The sequence below is a fragment of the Ruditapes philippinarum genome, unplaced genomic scaffold, assembly GCF_026571515.1.
Source record: "Ruditapes philippinarum isolate M1 unplaced genomic scaffold, ASM2657151v2 ctg524_1_1_1_1, whole genome shotgun sequence".
NCBI classification, from domain to species: domain Eukaryota; kingdom Metazoa; phylum Mollusca; class Bivalvia; order Venerida; family Veneridae; genus Ruditapes; species Ruditapes philippinarum.
In genome coordinates, this window is record NW_026866629.1 from 97,563 (window position 1) to 115,141 (window position 17,579).

General features: G+C 31.4%; 1 protein-coding gene across 2 annotated transcripts in view; it reads left to right on the plus strand.

The window, feature by feature from the left end:
- Nucleotides 1-17,579, plus strand: part of LOC132733113 (dual specificity tyrosine-phosphorylation-regulated kinase 4-like) — a 71,191-nt gene continuing 53,612 nt past the window's right edge. The window contains exons 1-3 of one of the 2 annotated variants that reach the window (XM_060719708.1): nt 1-43; nt 1,729-1,809; nt 5,363-5,498. In XM_060719708.1, the coding sequence (XP_060575691.1) occupies nt 5,458-5,498 (41 nt within the window). In that variant the 5' untranslated portion in view covers nt 1-43; nt 1,729-1,809; nt 5,363-5,457. Of the gene's footprint in view, nt 44-1,585; nt 1,810-5,362; nt 5,499-17,579 lie in introns of those variants that run through there. The other variant, XM_060719707.1, reaches the window with a different exon arrangement.

A 17,579-nucleotide genomic window follows, 5' to 3' on the forward strand; every position in this document is an offset into this window, starting at 1 on the left:
AGCAAACAGACGTTTCATTTTACATCCATATTTCCTATTTCCTGTATGTAAAAGTAAATATATATCTACCAAATGTGACATGCGAAAGCACTTTTAAAAAATCTACCTGTATAAATTTAGTAGCAAGTATTCCGTGGCCAAGTTATTCGAAATTGTAATGGTTTGTTCAATTGTCATACATTTTCGCGATAGCTTGCATTCAGAAAGTTTTATTTTAGGTTAATTTAGCTCGATTGAAATGTATGGCTTGATATAACTTGAACCACTTTCTAACCAGTAGATCTACTACGCTATGAATATCTATTAGGAAACATAATCCTGAATAGAAAAGGACTTGAACCATTTCAAAAGTATTGTCAGTTGACATCAGGCCTAAATTTGTCCATGTGACAGGATAGTAAAGTGAAACTAAAATGCTTATTTTTTAGTATTATGGTTTTAGTCAGTAAAACATTCTTTAGCTTGAGAGAGGAAGTGCAGTGCACAAAAACCATAACACCATCTTCGCTAATTACAGAGTTATTGCCCTTTGTTACTTTTCCTTGTCTGGAGCATAACTTGAAAAATACTGGTTGGAATTCAAAACAACTTCATACAATGGTCAAGCACAATAAGGGGAAGTGCAGTGCACAGAACCATAACTCTATCTAAAGTAATTACAGAGTTATTGCCCTTTGTTACTTTTCCATTGCTTTCTTTTGTCTGGACCATAACTTGAAGACTAATGGTTGGAATTCAATATAACTTCATACAATGGTAAGACACATTAGGAGGAGGTGCAGTGCACAAGAACCATAACTCCACCTTTACTAATTACAGAGATATTGCCCTTTGAACATTACTTTTCCTTGTCCAAAGCATAACTTGAAAACTACTGGTTGATATTCAAAACAACTTAATACAATGTTCAATCACAATATGAGGAAGTGCTTTTCACAAGAACCATAACTCTATTTATAACAATTACAGAGTTATTGCCCTTTGTTACTTTTCCATTGCTTTCTTTGTCCGGAGCATAACTTGAAGACTAATGGTTTGAATTCAATACAACTTCATACAATGATCAAGGACATTGAGAGTAAGTGCAGTTCACAAGAACTATAAATCCATCTTGACTAATTACAGAGTTATTGCCCTTTGTTACTTTTCCTTGTCCGGAGCATAACTTGAAAACTACATGTTTGAATTCAAAACAACTTCATACAATGGTCAAGCACTTTATTCTTGCACAGGAAAATAACCATCTGCTCTTGAGTATAATGGATTTAAACCCCTTTTTCAAATTTTGATTTTTTTCCCCTGAGGTATATATATTGTGATTTTTTTATAACAATTTTGATGATTTTCATATTACTTAAGTGAACTGTTTGTTGTTCAATTTCAAACAAATTACATTGTATTTATAGGGTATTAATAATATGTACAAAGCTTTATATACTCTGTCTCTTTTATGTTAGTAAGTAATTGGTTATCTGGTGTGATAATACATATATCTCCACCATTGATGCATTGTAAATTAGGTATCGGTAAATATTTATCTGAAAAAGTAGCTTTATTTCTCAATATCGGTGATTTAATGATAATGTTGCAAGTTGGTTAGTTATTTGTAACGGACATGAATTGAATATCAATTTTGTCTATGTATTATATGCAGTATAAGGTAAACAAGTAGTCGAGATATAAAAATGATATACTCTATTTGTAAATGATATATCTTTTTTTTTAAAGTTTAAAAGTGAAGAACCAATGAGATATTTGGTGTCTTGTTCAAAGGACTTTAATGAGAGATGTTCAATGTTTAAAGTAAAGGTAATATTAAAGCTTTAATAAATATATTGAAAATATATATTTTTTTATAAAGAAAAAGTATTAACACTAAACTTATATATATAGTTACTCATGGGTAGTTTCGTCTTCTAAATAAATGTACTGTTTGCAGAAAAAGAAATGAAAAATTTATGCAGTTCCTTTCAATTTTAATTGGAATAAACAAATCCATATACTGTAAATCCTAAGTAACTGATAAGTGCTTTGAATTTAAAAGTAGGTGTACAGATGAACATTTGTTGTTGTTAGATTACTAGACAGGTAGAATTTAACAATTTATTAGTTTGTGCAAGAAATTTCAACTTGCAATTAAAGTAAAGATAAACTTGATTTTTTGACAACATACCATTTGATGGACAGCATGGTATTTATAATTTGCTGTTGTTTATTTATTTAATCATGATTTTGTTAAGTACTTAATGTGAATTGGTCCGTAGTGCCTGGAAAGTCTGTCAGTTATAATGCCAAAGATAATCATGTTCATGTGACATAATGCTCATTTTTTCATTGTCAAGATGTGCTGAATTGACTAAATATTTTGAAAGATTAGTGTTATAATAAATAGTGATTGACCAGGGTTCGACACTAACTGTTTTAACAAGGGATCCCATAGGAATCCCTGAGATTTAATTCAGGGATTCCTCCTAAATGTCAGGGATTCCTCAGATCAAAATAGTAAAATATGAAGGCGAAGAATAACAAGGGAGTTCAAATTCTTTTTTTAAAGACCACATACATGATAAATTGCCTTGTTTCAGATGCAGAAAATGTAGTTTATGAGCCCTTTGGGTTTTTTTTGCTTGAATTTTTACGACACATCAACAAATAACTGGCCATATGAGCCCTTTGGAAATATTGCTGTTTAAAGTTTTAAAAGTGTTTCAAAGTGTTTACTTTACTGTAGTATATATATAATTTAATTGGACTGCTAAGATAAATTAAAACACAATACATTTTTTACATGCACGTAAACAGAATAACATTAAGCTCACCCACTATACAAGAGTTCGATTTGAAAATAAAACCTGTTTTCTCCCTGGGGTTGATAATTATGAACCAGTTTCTGTAAATGAAGGTATAATGCAAGTGACTAGGCAATGGGACTTAGGGTTTGAACTTTTGAAGTTAAGTAGGAACTGGGGAAACATTTTCCCAGATAGCCTAGGGTTCACTGAAATAGACTAGAGCCAACATATCATCTGTAGATCTTTAAAATCTTACATCCATATTCCAGTATTGTTCTGGAATGGATAACTTTTGGAAAATATTTACTTTCATGTCATTTAAAAAGAAATGTTTAATTATGATCACTTTAAAAAAATAAGTGATTTTCAGCTTACTGAACACTTTTTGTGTTTAAAAGGAAATATCCTATAGATTGTTGTAAATTAAATATTTTGTCAAATTTTTACTAAAGCTAAAATATCAAGAAAAAAGTTTTGTTTGCATTACAAGTAGGGTACCTTCAAATGATTTCGTTTTTAAAAGTTAAAAGTTGCCCCAAGTCCATGACAGGATGTGTAATATCCAAATTTATTGTTTTCAATTTTTACACTGAAATGTCCGATTCTTTTCCTCCCTGTGTGTATTGATTTTTTTTAAGTTTTGACATATGCCACATCAAAGGCACTCACCGCATACAGCAGTCATGTAGTTCAGAACACTGATTGGCCCAAAGAACTGTCAGATGAAATATACGTCATTTGGTGTATGTTTCACCAAATTATTTTGTCGGTAAATTATGCGTGACCTTGATTGACCTTAGAACACTTTATTCTTTAGTTAGACAATATTTTTCAGCAAAGTTTCAAAAAGGATTTTTAACTGAAAAGTATGGATTCTTTTTATTCTATTTATTAATTATACTTTTGCTGTACTACAGGGAGAAAAAAAATACATCAGTAATCTTTTTGTTTTTTCACTTTTTTTTACGAAAATTTACAATGATCACAAATGCCGAATTTTGGCACACAAAAAAACCCCCATGTACTTGTTTACTTCGTAGCTACCGCCGGCAACGCGGATCTGCACATATTTGAAGTACACACTCGTGTAAAAAATTATACGATAATTATATTTCTTTCTTGAATTTTCACAACTTAATATTATGAAGTCAATGCATGATATAAAATTATTCAAGAATGTTTCTTTAGCCAAAATATTTTTCATTATATATTGCAAATGAGTTGATAGCAGTCACTGCACAAAGGAAATCTGGCGTACATGATTCAAGAGCGTAGATTTTACCGGCGGGACTTTTCTTTTCTTTCTTGAACATTGCAGTTGTGCCAGTCTTTATTAACACTTTTCTTGATTATTTGTGATTCAATGATATTAATCCAGACAATTTCAAAAATTTATACAGTAATTTTTCAGGGATCCCAACGGAATCCCCAGCTAGGAATCACAGAGATTCCTCCCGACTTTTTGGGATCCTCGGAATCCCGGGATCCCGTTAATGTCGAACCCTGTTGACCAACAGTTGATACTGAACAAATGTTATGAATAATATATAAATCTGCCTAAAATTAAATATAAAAAGACTGCTCCACTTTTTTATGAATTGAATGTTACAGGTAAATTCTGATAGATATTTACAGAAATTTTCTTGGGCCATATGAGTCTATTATAATTATCATTCTGAATGATTCATGCCTTTTTTAGTAAATTATAAATGTTGTTCGAATGTTAAAATACTTTTAGTTACATTTGATAATAAAATCTACAACTATACTTATATTATAATACTCAATATTTGGTGTCAATTGATGAACAGACAAGATAATAAAATCATTCTATATTTTTCATGTTTTATTAGTTGCAGAGGGAAAAAACAGCAACAATAACACGTTAAGAAAAAAGTGTCTAGGTGTCTGCTATGCTGTCATACTTTGGTTCAATTTTTGCCTGCAATTTGGTATCTCTATAACTACATTATACGTACAAGAATTGGTTGAAACTTTGTTCTCTGTGATTATTTCACATGATGGACACAGGTTCCATAACTCTGAGTTAACTATTTACAGAGTAATTGCCCTTTTCTTACTGTCAAGCACGGAGAATAGTTAAGCATGTACAGCTTTTGTTAACTTTACAATTGATGAAAAAACAATTGTTTTTGACATGGGGAATACTTTTTTTACTGTTAAGTAATTTGAAAGAAAATCTAGACTTGAGTACATTTAAATAAAAAGTTAATGTAAGTTAAAAAGTAAAACAAAATGCATTTATGCATAATCAATTTGCATTATTAAAATGCTAATTCCTATAGGCTTCATAAAACATTTCTGTATTTAAACAGTCAATTTAATTCAACAAAGGACATTATGCATTTGCATACATTTCAGCCCATTTATTTAAAGTTAGGAATATTTTGTGTACATACATGTTTATGTTTGATTGTTTGAGCATTATTTCATTTTATGATATGGCAGGCGAACTTAAACACTGAGAGACACTGTGACTATGCAGCTGTTGTAAACTTAAATGTCAACGTAATAATTTCAAAAATTAGTAAAAAACCTTTGTGTTTCAGGCTTAATGTTTGTTGAGTTGAAATATATCAAGGGTGATAACAATGACAAGAAGTGTTGTAGGAGTTATGTCCCTTTATGACGGTTTCAAAGTAAGATGAGCAATAAATTTACAAGAGAGAGCCTGAAGAAAAAAAGGTAAGCAACTTGTTTGAATCTTTGACGCATATTTTAGTACTAAGTCTTAGCAGTGACATTATTGTTTTACAGGTTTCCAACTTATAGCAATTATTACCTCCCCTGACCACCATTCCCAATATATCATATGCTTAAGATATAGCAATCTCTCTTAATTCTATCATCTTCATAAAACATATTGGTGCTGTAATAATATTTTTCGGCAGATTTATGAAAGAATTTTGCAATTCATGTAAATTAGCTGTTAATATTGTTTTTTTGGCCAGATTTTGTCAATTATATATATTAAAATGGCTGCCACTTTTGGTAAGGGAGATAAATCTATTATGTCAGTTTTTCTTTTAGTACATTATTCTCCATCTATTATTAATAAAGTAATCACATGGTGTAAACATGGTGTTATAAGATTATAAATTTTTTATATTTATATAGAGAATGAAAATGAAATAGTTAAATTAAATAATTTAAGCATAATGCCTTGACCAGTTCTCTTATATAAATGAATCATTTTGGGGGGTTTTATTTGTAAACTCCATTAAAGAACTTGTCAAGGGGAGCCGTTGCTTGGAGAAGTCATATTGTTTGACTTCCAACCCAGAGATTTTGGGTTCAAGCCCTACTGGGGTCATGTCTATATTTTCTCATATGAAATCAATACTGGCCTCAACTTGTTGTCAAAGTTCTGTCGCAATTCTAAGGCTTTTCATTGGACAAAATACATTCTGTGCTTATATCTTACCAATCCCTGAGAATTATGAGTTTAAGCTTAGAGAGAAAAAAATCAGTTCCAGAAATTAATGTCCTCGATTTGGCTTCAATAAGCTTCAAGTTTTCATTTCATTTCAACCAAGCTAAAATAGATAATTTTCAAATTAAAGCTGCATGTTTCCAGAAAATCAATTTTGAGAAAAATGAACTTTGATTTAAAAAATAACAATTAAATATATTCACAATTCAAGAAATAATTTACATGTAACTTGCAATTATTGACTCGTATTACAGTTTTTATAACTATATTTCTACTGTGTGACTAACACAGTAATGGCTCTTTTTGAATATTCTGACTTTTTTTTTGTATTTTTTGTAGATTTTAAATTATTTTCTGTATTCAAACAATATTTTACTTCATAATACATTTTAAAATTTTTCATAAAAATGATTATGAATCTGGAGGCATGCTGCTTTAAAATACTTGATAATAGGTAAATCATTTGTCTTAAAGAGACTAATGTCTTATTTAGTTTCCAGGGGAAAAAAAATTGACTACAAAAAAAAAGTTGTATTTTGCAGATATTCGATTACATGTTTCGTTATATTTTTATACATGATCATAATAAAATCTATTATTTTAGATTATAAATTATCCGGTTTTCAATAAGGCTTAACTTTAAAGACAATAATTTAAGATAAGAAACTCACTCCCTGTGTTTAAACTGACAATCTTATCACCAAAAGTTTATGAATTAGCCTTGTTAAATTGACTTCCCCAGGTATTTGACGCAAGTATTGGTTGTCCATGTGATAAGATACATTAATATAATACCACATTTAACTGATTTTTCAATAAAATGACAGTGTTATACCAATACAAAATTTATTTGAAATTTTGAAAAAGGTAAATTTATTTTTAAAAGATACAAGTTTTTATCAGCGATTTTTTCACCTTTTGTAACAAAGACCTCTTTTTAATTTGTAATTTGCTTTTAAAATCATGCTTTTTTCCCAAAAAAATAAATTAATACAAGCTTTTTACTTCCCAAATTTAGCAGTTTTATGGATAATTCTTCACAAAGACCTTTTCCCAATTGAGTGAGAAAAAAGGATGAACTTCAATACAGTGGGAGAGTATGATTGTCACAGTTCAAAGTTTTTCACTTTTTTGGGGATAGGGTGTGTAAGCGGCCGCATAGCTGTGTTATTCCGAGAGTATTGGGTTTGAGTCTTGGTCAGGCTGCACATTTTTCTCACCCTGTGACATTACCTTTTATATGTGCCAGTGCAACATCAAACACAACCAAACATAAATTTAATAAAAACTGATAACTTGTCATAAAAAGACAGCAAAGTGGGATTTGCTGGATTAACAAACATACCAACTGCTTTGCTTCTTGACATAAGCAACAATGGCAATTTTCTTCTGAACAATTTTCAAATACATTGTACTTCATTTAGATTTTTTCAAATTCACTAAAAAGTAGGACAGTGCAAAGACATCAATTATGAAGATACCTTTGTGCTTTTTCTTATATTTTGTGACATGTAACTCCACTGTATAATCATATAGAGGAAATATTTGATTTGAGATTCATAGAATATCTATATTATCTTTGAAGCAGGTGAGAAGTAGATACTCAAATAAAATCTGTAAAACTAATGTTTACTTAAAGGCAAGATAATGACTTTAAAAACCCTCTGTGGTCTTGTGTACATTGCTTTGTCATATGTTGAAATATTTACAGTGTCTCATAAAGTCATCCTTCAGAGGGTATTAAGTTCCTTTTTCTGCCAACTTCAAGTAGGAGAGTAATCATGCTTTACAAATATACCTAGCAAAATTTTGTAAATCTGCCATACTTAATTGATGTTGATGACTAACTGGTAGACTTAGATGAATAATAATTACTGGCTGGGGGTTAAGGGGTTTACCTGGCACAGACACTATGTCACTACATCATAATAGTAGTTGTGGTAGTGCAGTAACGGATTAACTTCTTTTATAATTATATAGGAGTTATCATGTTACTGCACTAAGGTGACAATATGTATCTTAGGTACATATAATATGTTGGAGGTACCTACTATGTGCCAGTATTTGATGCCTCCTGTGACTCAAGGTGGGCAGGCATATAGTATTTCCCTTATCTGTTCTTCCTGCTGTCATTATGTCACACCCCAGCTTTGTTGGTGGGGGGGCATGTAGATTTGTAGATTTGCCCTTGTCTGTCGGTTTTGCTGTCACACTGTCAAGCTGTTCATCTGAAGATTGATTAAATGTGGAAGTATCCATGTCCTATGGATTCATTTTTGTAGCTGTTACTTTTGTCGTCGGTGTTGGCATTGGTGCCAGCGTCCCCTTAGGTTGTCCAGAGCATAACTCAGTCACTATAAGTCAGATTGAATCCAAACTTGATATACATGCTTCTTTCAATTATCCTAAGTGCAGTGCACAAGAATTGTTACTCTGCATTGCATAGTTAGTTATCTCCCTTTGTTAATTTTTATACTCGATTTTGTCTGGGCCATTTCTCCTCAAGTATGAAAGCTATGGACTTAAAACTTCATAGGATGATAGATCTTCATTTATTAAGAAAAAGTGCAGTGCACAAGATCTCGTTCTCTGCACTTCTTATTTTTTTGAGTTATTGCCCTTTGTTAATTTTCATACTTTATTTTTTGCCCTGGCCATTTCTCATGGTACTCAGTGCACAAGAACTCGTACTCTGTACTCCATGATTTTTGAGTTATTGCCCTTTGTTAATTGTCACACTTTATTGTCCAGGCCATTTCTCCTAAACTTTAACAGCTATGAAATTGGAACTTCATTGGATGATAGGTCTCATTGAGATGAAGTGCAGTGCACAAAAATGGTACTCTGCATTTCTTATTTTTTGAGTAATTGCCCTTTGTTAATTTTCATATTTCATTTTTGTCCAGGCCATTTCTCATAAACTATAAAAGCTATGAACATGAAACTTCATAGGATGATAGATCCAATTGTGAAGAATTGCAATGAACATTATTTGGTACTCTGCACTTCTTACTTTTTGAGTTATTGCCCTTTGTATATTTTCATACTTTATTTTTGTCCGGGCCATTTCTCATAAACTACAAAAGCTTCAGACTTGAAACTTTATGTTATGATAGATCTCATTGAGATAAAGTGCTGTGTTTTAAAACTGGTACTCTGTACATGATAATTTTGTAGTTATTGCCCTTTTTTTATTTTCTTACTTTATTTTTGTATGGGCCATTTCTCCTAAACTATAAAACTTTGGACTTGAAACTTCATAGGATGATAGATCTTATTGTAAAGGAACTGCAATGCACAAAACTGGTACTCTGCACTTCTTTTATGTTGAGTTGTTGCCCTTTGTTTATTTTCATATTTTATTTTTGTCCGGTCCATTTCTGCTATGGACATGAAACTTCATAGGTTGATAGATCTCATTGAGATGATGTGCAGTGCACAAACACTGGTACTCATTTGCACTTCTTATTTTTTTTTTTGAGTTATTGCCCTTTGTAAGTTTTCAGGTTTCATTTTTGTCTGGGCCAAATTTCAAATTTCTTACTTTATTTTTGTCCTGGCCATTTAACCTAAACTAAAAAACAGCTATGGACTTTAAACTTCATAGGATGATAGATCTCATTGAGAAGAAGTGCAGTACACAAGAACTTGTACTCTGCACTTCATGATTTTTGAGCTATTGTCCTTTGTTGATTTTCTTTCTTAATAGGCTGGTCCAGAGTATTACTTGGTCACTATAAGTTTGATTGACTCCAAATTTATTATGTAAGCTTTTTTCATTGACCTGAAGTGCAGTGCTTAAGAATCCATCACAAAGTCCTCCATTTGACAGTGTAAAACTTCTCCATGGCATTTTTATTTTTGATAATATAACAGTTTTATTAATCCTAATGAAACATTGTTACAATTACAGTCAAACTTGTATTAAGCGACCGCGCAAGGGAAACACCCAAAACGGTCGCTTAATGAAACGGTCTCTTAAGACAAAGCATGATAAAAAGTCAAAATTTATGCATGACATCTTTCTTTTGCTGTAGGAATGTTTTTCAACTTCATTTATATAAATGTTTAATTATTAGAACGCTCCGATAATCTAAATGGATGCTTATGTAAAAAATAACTTTCAGATATTTATTGACAAATCAGTTTTGATCCATTACGTACATGTTTGACATTTTTCCAGAATTTTTAAACTTCTCCGTTGTATTTCCTTGTCTCCAACACGAAAACCCTGATAAGTGAAGCTTATTAATGTTGTGCATTTTTCTTTTGAAATAAACAAACTACATCTGATTGTAACGATTAATTTAATTGCTGATAAAGTTCAAGTTCAATGCAGTCTTAGTGTCAACAGCTAAGCCTATACACCATCTGAGTCGGGGGCGGAGCGTTGCATTGTTTTATCGATATTATTGGATAATACACGTCACGCGTATACTTACCTTTATTTGCATACACTAAAACGGTTTGGCAAATAGAGTTTTTCACACATTTATATATTGTGTTTTGATTGTTGACACTTGTGACATTACGAGGCGGCGTTCTCTAAAAACACAATTACTTGACAGGTAAAAGTGGTCGTTTAATGAAAAGATTGATCTCAATTAGCTGACTAATTAGCGGTCGTTGGTCGCGTTGAGCAAAAGTCGCTTAATACATTAAAGATATAGAGAGAAAATGAACGGGGGGAATTGAAAGTGGCCGCATAAGACAAAAGTCGCTTAATACACGTGGTCGCATGGGCAAGTTAGACTGTAGTTCAAATGCCACTTAAATTCAAGGTACATGTACATTGTAAGAGCGGTATTTATAAATAACCTATATTTAAGAAGAAAATGCCTACATGACTGCTGTACTGTTCACAAGGTGACACATCCGGCTCGGGGAGTTCTTCCTAGTTTTTTGCATTTTCTTTTGAAAGGGGATAAACCAGAAGTTTTTTCTGTAATATTTTGGAGAAAATTGAAAAGAAGTCAACATTTGAAGAAAAAAGTTTTGGGGGAGGGGTTGGGATTATTGAATGAAAGACAGCTGTATGATCTGGAGTGAATTAGTCTGATGACTATTAAGCAGCAATGCTAAAAATAATATGAATTCATATGTTTATAATAGTTATTTTATTTCTTCAGCAGTTCTGCAACGTCATTGAACAAACTTTTAATCTGCCTAGATAATGATCAACAGAGGTAGATGTTATAAATGTTAATGTGAATGTGGTGTGTAAATGTGTTGACAACTTGCTTATGGTGTTTATTTACCTGTTCTTCTATGGTTTTTGTAAAGTCAATTTTCTAAAAAAAATCTAATTACCTTAGTGTAGTAATGGGTTAACTCCTTATATAATTTGATAGGAGTTAACCTGTTACTGCACTAAACTGATGTTTTAATATACTATGTGCTTTATTAATTAATGCCTGATCTGTTGAAAAAATGAATGGTTATGTTTGTGCAGAAATTGTGTGTTTAAGGGATCTACTCTTCTTTGAATTTGGAAGAGTCCATTCAAAGGTTTAACTTATTTCAATATTAATAAGAAAATGAGCTTTAAAATTTTTTTTAAAAAAAAAATGAAAAGAAAATGAGCTACCAACAGTAAAAGTGCCTGGCCAGAGAGGCTGGCCTGGCACAATATTGGTGGCAAATTTTATTTAAGGCTTGTCACTTTCAGTTCCAGCTGGTTTAAAGGGTAAAAGTTATTTTATAGCATGAAAACTAATGAAATTTTAGAAACTCATAGGAATTAGGATACAGTCAAACCTATGTTAAATAAAGATAACATACTCTGTAAATAAAGGTCAATCTCTGACAATCATTCGTTGGTTAAAAAAAAGGAAAACTCCAAATAATACCCACTTGTTTATAAATGCCTAGTTTCTGTGTCTCCCTTGGATTGCCTTTGTTTACAGGGTTCGACTGTAATATATAATCAGACTAGATGCCACCAAAACCAAGTATTGTAAATGTTCTATTACAGGCCGTACAACATAAAGTTTGCAAAGATGTGAGGCTTTTTTGCAAAAAAAAGCCAAACTTGTAAACTATCTTTAATAAATTAAAGACATTAAGTTGATAGAATAACATGAAATTTCTGCTTTGAGTTAAGGGCATTGAGGAAAGTTGTTGTTTCTGGTTTAATGCCATTAAGGTAGAGTCCTTTTTCTGGTAAATTGATGGCATTGAGGAAGGTCTTAAAGGGACTCCACTGAGGTTTTTTGACATAATGGGACTGAAAATATTTTTTCCAGATAAATGTGCCATTTGATGTAGGTTTAGACCACTAATCTTTGTGCAAAATTTCAGATCTTTCACGCACTTCGTTTTTCCAGAATAATTATTCAAATTGTAAAAAATGACCCAATATGAAAAGCGTTTAAACGCTTTTCACTCAAATCGGGCTAAGAAAAGCATAAAAATACGATTTTCAATTTATTTCAAAGTATATTTCTTAACTATCTTTGCATATATTTCTGTTAAAAGAGCCCCAGCTCGTTTATGTAAGAAATTCAAATGTTATGTTTTTAAGCTTTTTAACCTCAGTGGAGTCCCTTTTATGTTTCTGGTGAATTGATGGGATTGAAGTTAGTTGCTGTTTCTGTTAAATTTTTGGCAATCAAGTAAAGTTGGCATTCTGGTAAAATGATGGCATTGAGGTAAGTAAATAGATGGCATTGAGGTAAGTAAATAGATGGCATTGAGGTAAGTAAATAGATGGCATTGAGGTAAGTAAATAGATAGTGTTGAGGTAAGTTTCTGTTTCTGGTAAATTGATTGCATTGTGGCAAAATGCTGCTTCTTTTGAATTTATATCATTTAGGAATGTTCTTGATTCTGGTGAATTGTTGGCATTGAATTAAGATGCTGTTTCTCATGAATTGATGACATTGAAGTAAATTGCTGTTTCTCATGAATTGATGACATTGAAGTAAATTGCTGTTTCTCATGAATTAGTGACATTGAGGTAAATTGCTGTTTCTCATGAATCAGGGCCATTGAGGTAATTGCTGTTTCTCATGAATTAGTGGCATTGAGGTAAAATGCTGTTTCTCATGAATTGATGACATTGAAGTAAATTGCTGTTTCTCATGAATTAGTGACATTGAAGTAAATTGCTGTTTCTCATGAATTGATGACATTGAAGTAAATTGCTGTTTCTCATGAATCAGTGGCATTGAGGTAAATTGCTGTTTCTCATGAATCAGGGCCATTGAGGTAAATTGCTGTTTCTCATGAATCAGTGGCATTGAGGTAAAATGCTTTTCTCATGAATTGATGACATTGAAGTAAATTGCTGTTTCTCATGAATTGATGACATTGAAGTAAATTGCTGTTTCTCATGAATCAGTGGCATTGAGGTAAATTGCTGTTTCTAATGAATCAGGGCCATTGAGGTAATTGCTGTTTCTCATGAATTAGTGGCATTGAGGTAAAATGCTTTTCTCATGAATTGATGACATTGAAGTAAATTGCTGTTTCTCATGAATCAGTGGCATTGAGGTAAAATGCTGTTTCTCATGAATTGATGACATTGAAGTAAATTGCTGTTTCTCATGAATTGATGACATTGAAGTAAATTGCTGTTTCTCATGAATTAGTGACATTGAAGTAAATTGCTGTTTCTCATGAATTGATGACATTGAAGTAAATTGCTGTTTCTCATGAATCAGGGCCATTGAGGTAATTGCTGTTTCTCATGAATTAGTGGCATTGAGGTAAAATGCTTTTCTCATGAATTGATGACATTGAAGTAAATTGCTGTTTCTCATGAATCAGTGGCATTGAGGTAAAATGCTGTTTCTCATGAATTGATGACATTGAAGTAATTTGCTGTTTCTCATGAATTGATGGCATTGAAGTAAATTGCTGTTTCACATAAATTTATGGCATTGAAATTAATTGCTGTTTCTCATACATTGATGATATTGAGGTAATGTAAATTAATGTAATTGAAGTAAGTTGCTGTTACAGATGAATTGATAGCATTAATGTAAGTTTCTTTTTCTGGTAAATTGTGGCATTTAGGTAGGTTCCATTTTCTTGTGAATTGATGGCCTTGAGGTTAGTTCCTGTTTCTGGTGACTTTTTAACATCATTTAAGGTAAGTTGCTTTTTTGGTGAATTGATAGCATTGATATAAGTTGCTGTTCCTGGTGAATTGATGGGATTGAAGTAAAATACTTTGTTTGATAAGTTTTTGGTGTTGAGTTAAGTGTTTGAATCTAATGGGTTGAGGTAAACTGTTGTGATGACATTTTGTTTTAAATGTTGTTTGGACTGTTATCTGTGGCTGGTATAAACATAAATAAATATATTTTCTCTAAGAAATACATAAAAACTTAAGTTATCGTTAAAGACTGATTTAATCTGTATATAAATAAATCACCAATTTATTAAATGAACTTTATTCTGTCATAAAGTACTATCATACGAATCTTGATTGATGCCTTGTCAGTTTTCAAAATACTTTATTCCTTTTTTTATATTCTGAAAAGAATTTATGTTGTTAACGATACAAGGGAGTTTTGATCAGATATGACCAAATTAATGCAATTACATGTATGAACTAAAACTTCAATACAAAATGGTAAATTTCTCTATAAAGTATATTCAATAAGAGGGTATTTATGATAAGCGCACTATTATGTGACATGGTTTATAGGGCTAAATATTTAATGATCATAGAATAATGGGGTATAATATAAACTTTTATTACTCTTTCACAAACCAGTGACATTTCTATGCATTTTTGTGCACAGTTCTTCATGCAATTGAAAACATGTTTATGAGAAGTCATAATTTATCAAAAAAATCAGATGAAGTGAAAAAATGAAATATCAATAAATCATTTTTGAATGGCAGGATAAAGCCTTGATAAATTAAGTTGTTTTTCTACCTATTGCAATAGTTATCATTTTATTTTATTATGTAATAAAGAAAAAATAAACTTCAGGATAAATGTTTTTCATAGAGATATTATAAAGGGCAGATTATAAATGGTAGATTTTTACACAAATAGCATGTAAAGAAAACTTTAATATGTATTTTTATTACTCCTCACTATTTTTAATGATATATTATTTATATTCATAATTTTTATACCAATTAGTGGTTCCTTATATATATCTGTATCTATCATGCCAATAAGAGGTACCTTGTATACGTGTATACATCTATTATACCAATGAGAGGTATCTTGTAAACATGTATATCTATCAGACCAATTAGAGGTACCGTTTATCAATTATACCAATGTCAGAAAGGTACCCTGTATACATGTATATGTATTAAACCAATGAGAGGTAATTTTTAGCTGGACTATTCGAAGAATATTGTAGTCACCCCGGCGTCGGTTACAGTTTTTTGTAATTAAGTCAGATATCACAATTATTGCTTGAGATATTCAATTGAAACTTACAATACTTATTTATAGTAACAATGTACATCAGATTGACAAGTTGGATAACTCTGCCTACAATATTTACAGAATTATGCCCCTTTTTTTGTGTCGCCTTGAAAAGGCGACATATAGGGGTTACTTTTGTCGGCATTTTTGGCATCGGTATCGTTGTCGGTGTTGGCGTCCCCTAAAGCTTGTCCGGAGCATAACTCAGTCACTATAAGTCTGATTGACTTCAAACTTGGTATGCATGCTTCTTTCAATAACCCGAAGTGCAGTGCACAAGAACCAGTACTCTGCACTTTTTTAATTTTTTAGTTATTGCCCTTCTTTAATTTTGACCGGGCCAGTTCTCTTCCACTATAAAAGCTATGGACTTGAAACTTCATAGGATGATAGATCTCATTAAGAAGAAGTGCAGTGCACAAGAACCGGTACTCTGCAGTTCCTAATTTTTGATTTATTGCCCTTTGTTAATTTTCATACTTTATTTTTGTCCGGGTCATTTCTGCTAATGTATAAAAGCCATGGACTTGAAACTTCATAGGATGATAGATCTTATTAAGAAGAAGTGCAGTGCACAAGAACCGTTACTCTGCATTTCTTATTTTTTGAGTTATTGCCCTTTGTTAATTTTCATACTTTATTTTTGTCATGGTCATTTCTCCTAAAGTATAAAAGCTATGGACATGAAACTTCATAGGATGATAGATCTCATTAAGAAAAAGTGCAGTGTACAAGAACCGGTACTCTGCATTTCTTATTTTTGAGTTATTACCCTTTATTAATTTTTATACTTTATTTTTGTCCAGGCCATTTCTCATAAATTATAAAAGCTATGGACTTGAAACTTCATAGGATGATATATCTTATTGATAAGAAGTGCAGTGCAAAGAAACTGCTGCTCTGCACTTCTTATTTTTGAGTTATTGCCTTTGTTAATTTTCTTGTCCTGGCCATTTCTCCTAAACTATATTGTTCACACTCGCAGAGTTCTAGTTAACTTACATGTAGAAATTTTGGTTAAAGTTTTTTGTAAAGTCAAATATCTCAATTATTGCTTGCGATATTCAATTGAAACTTACAATACTTATTTATAGTAACAATGTACATCATATTGACAAGTTGGATAACTCTGCCTACAATATTTACAGAAAAATGCCCCTTTTAAACTTAGAAATTTTGGTTAAAGTTTTTTGTAAAGTCGAATATCTCAATTTATGATTGCTTGAGATATTCAATTGAAATTTACAATACTTTTTTATAGTAACAATGTACATCAGTTTGCAAAGTTGCATAACTCTGCCTGCAATGTTTGCAGAATTATTTGCCCCTTTGAAACTTAGAAATTTTGGTTAAAGGTCTTCAAAGATATTTACTTGAAACTTTACACATGTACTTAGGGTCATAATTGAAGGTCATATCTCAAGATTCATTACTCTGTCCTGTACTTTTGACTGAAATATGCTCCCTTTTGTAATAAAAAATCTCCTTTTCTTGGTTAAGTTTAACATGCAAGTTTTGCATATCTCTAAAACTATTAAAGATACAAACTTGAAACTTCATATGTGGTCATAAATAATGCAATCATATCTGTGTCATGTATTTAGGCTGATTTATTTCCCCCTTTTTATTTAGTCTCTTGGTTAATGTTTACATGTAAGTTTTACATATCTCAATAACTATCAGAGATTTGAAACTTCACATAATTTATTATGCATGAAGGGCCATTATTGTATGTCACTCACTAAGTTCCATAACTCTATATTGCATTTAGGCTGATTTATCTCCCCTTTTCTACTTAGTCTCTTGGTTAATGTTTACATGCAAGTTTTACATATCTCAATAACTATTAAAGATATTTATTTAAAACTTCACATATGCATTAAAGGTCATAATTGTAGGTCACTGATCAAGATCCTTAATTCTATCTTGCATT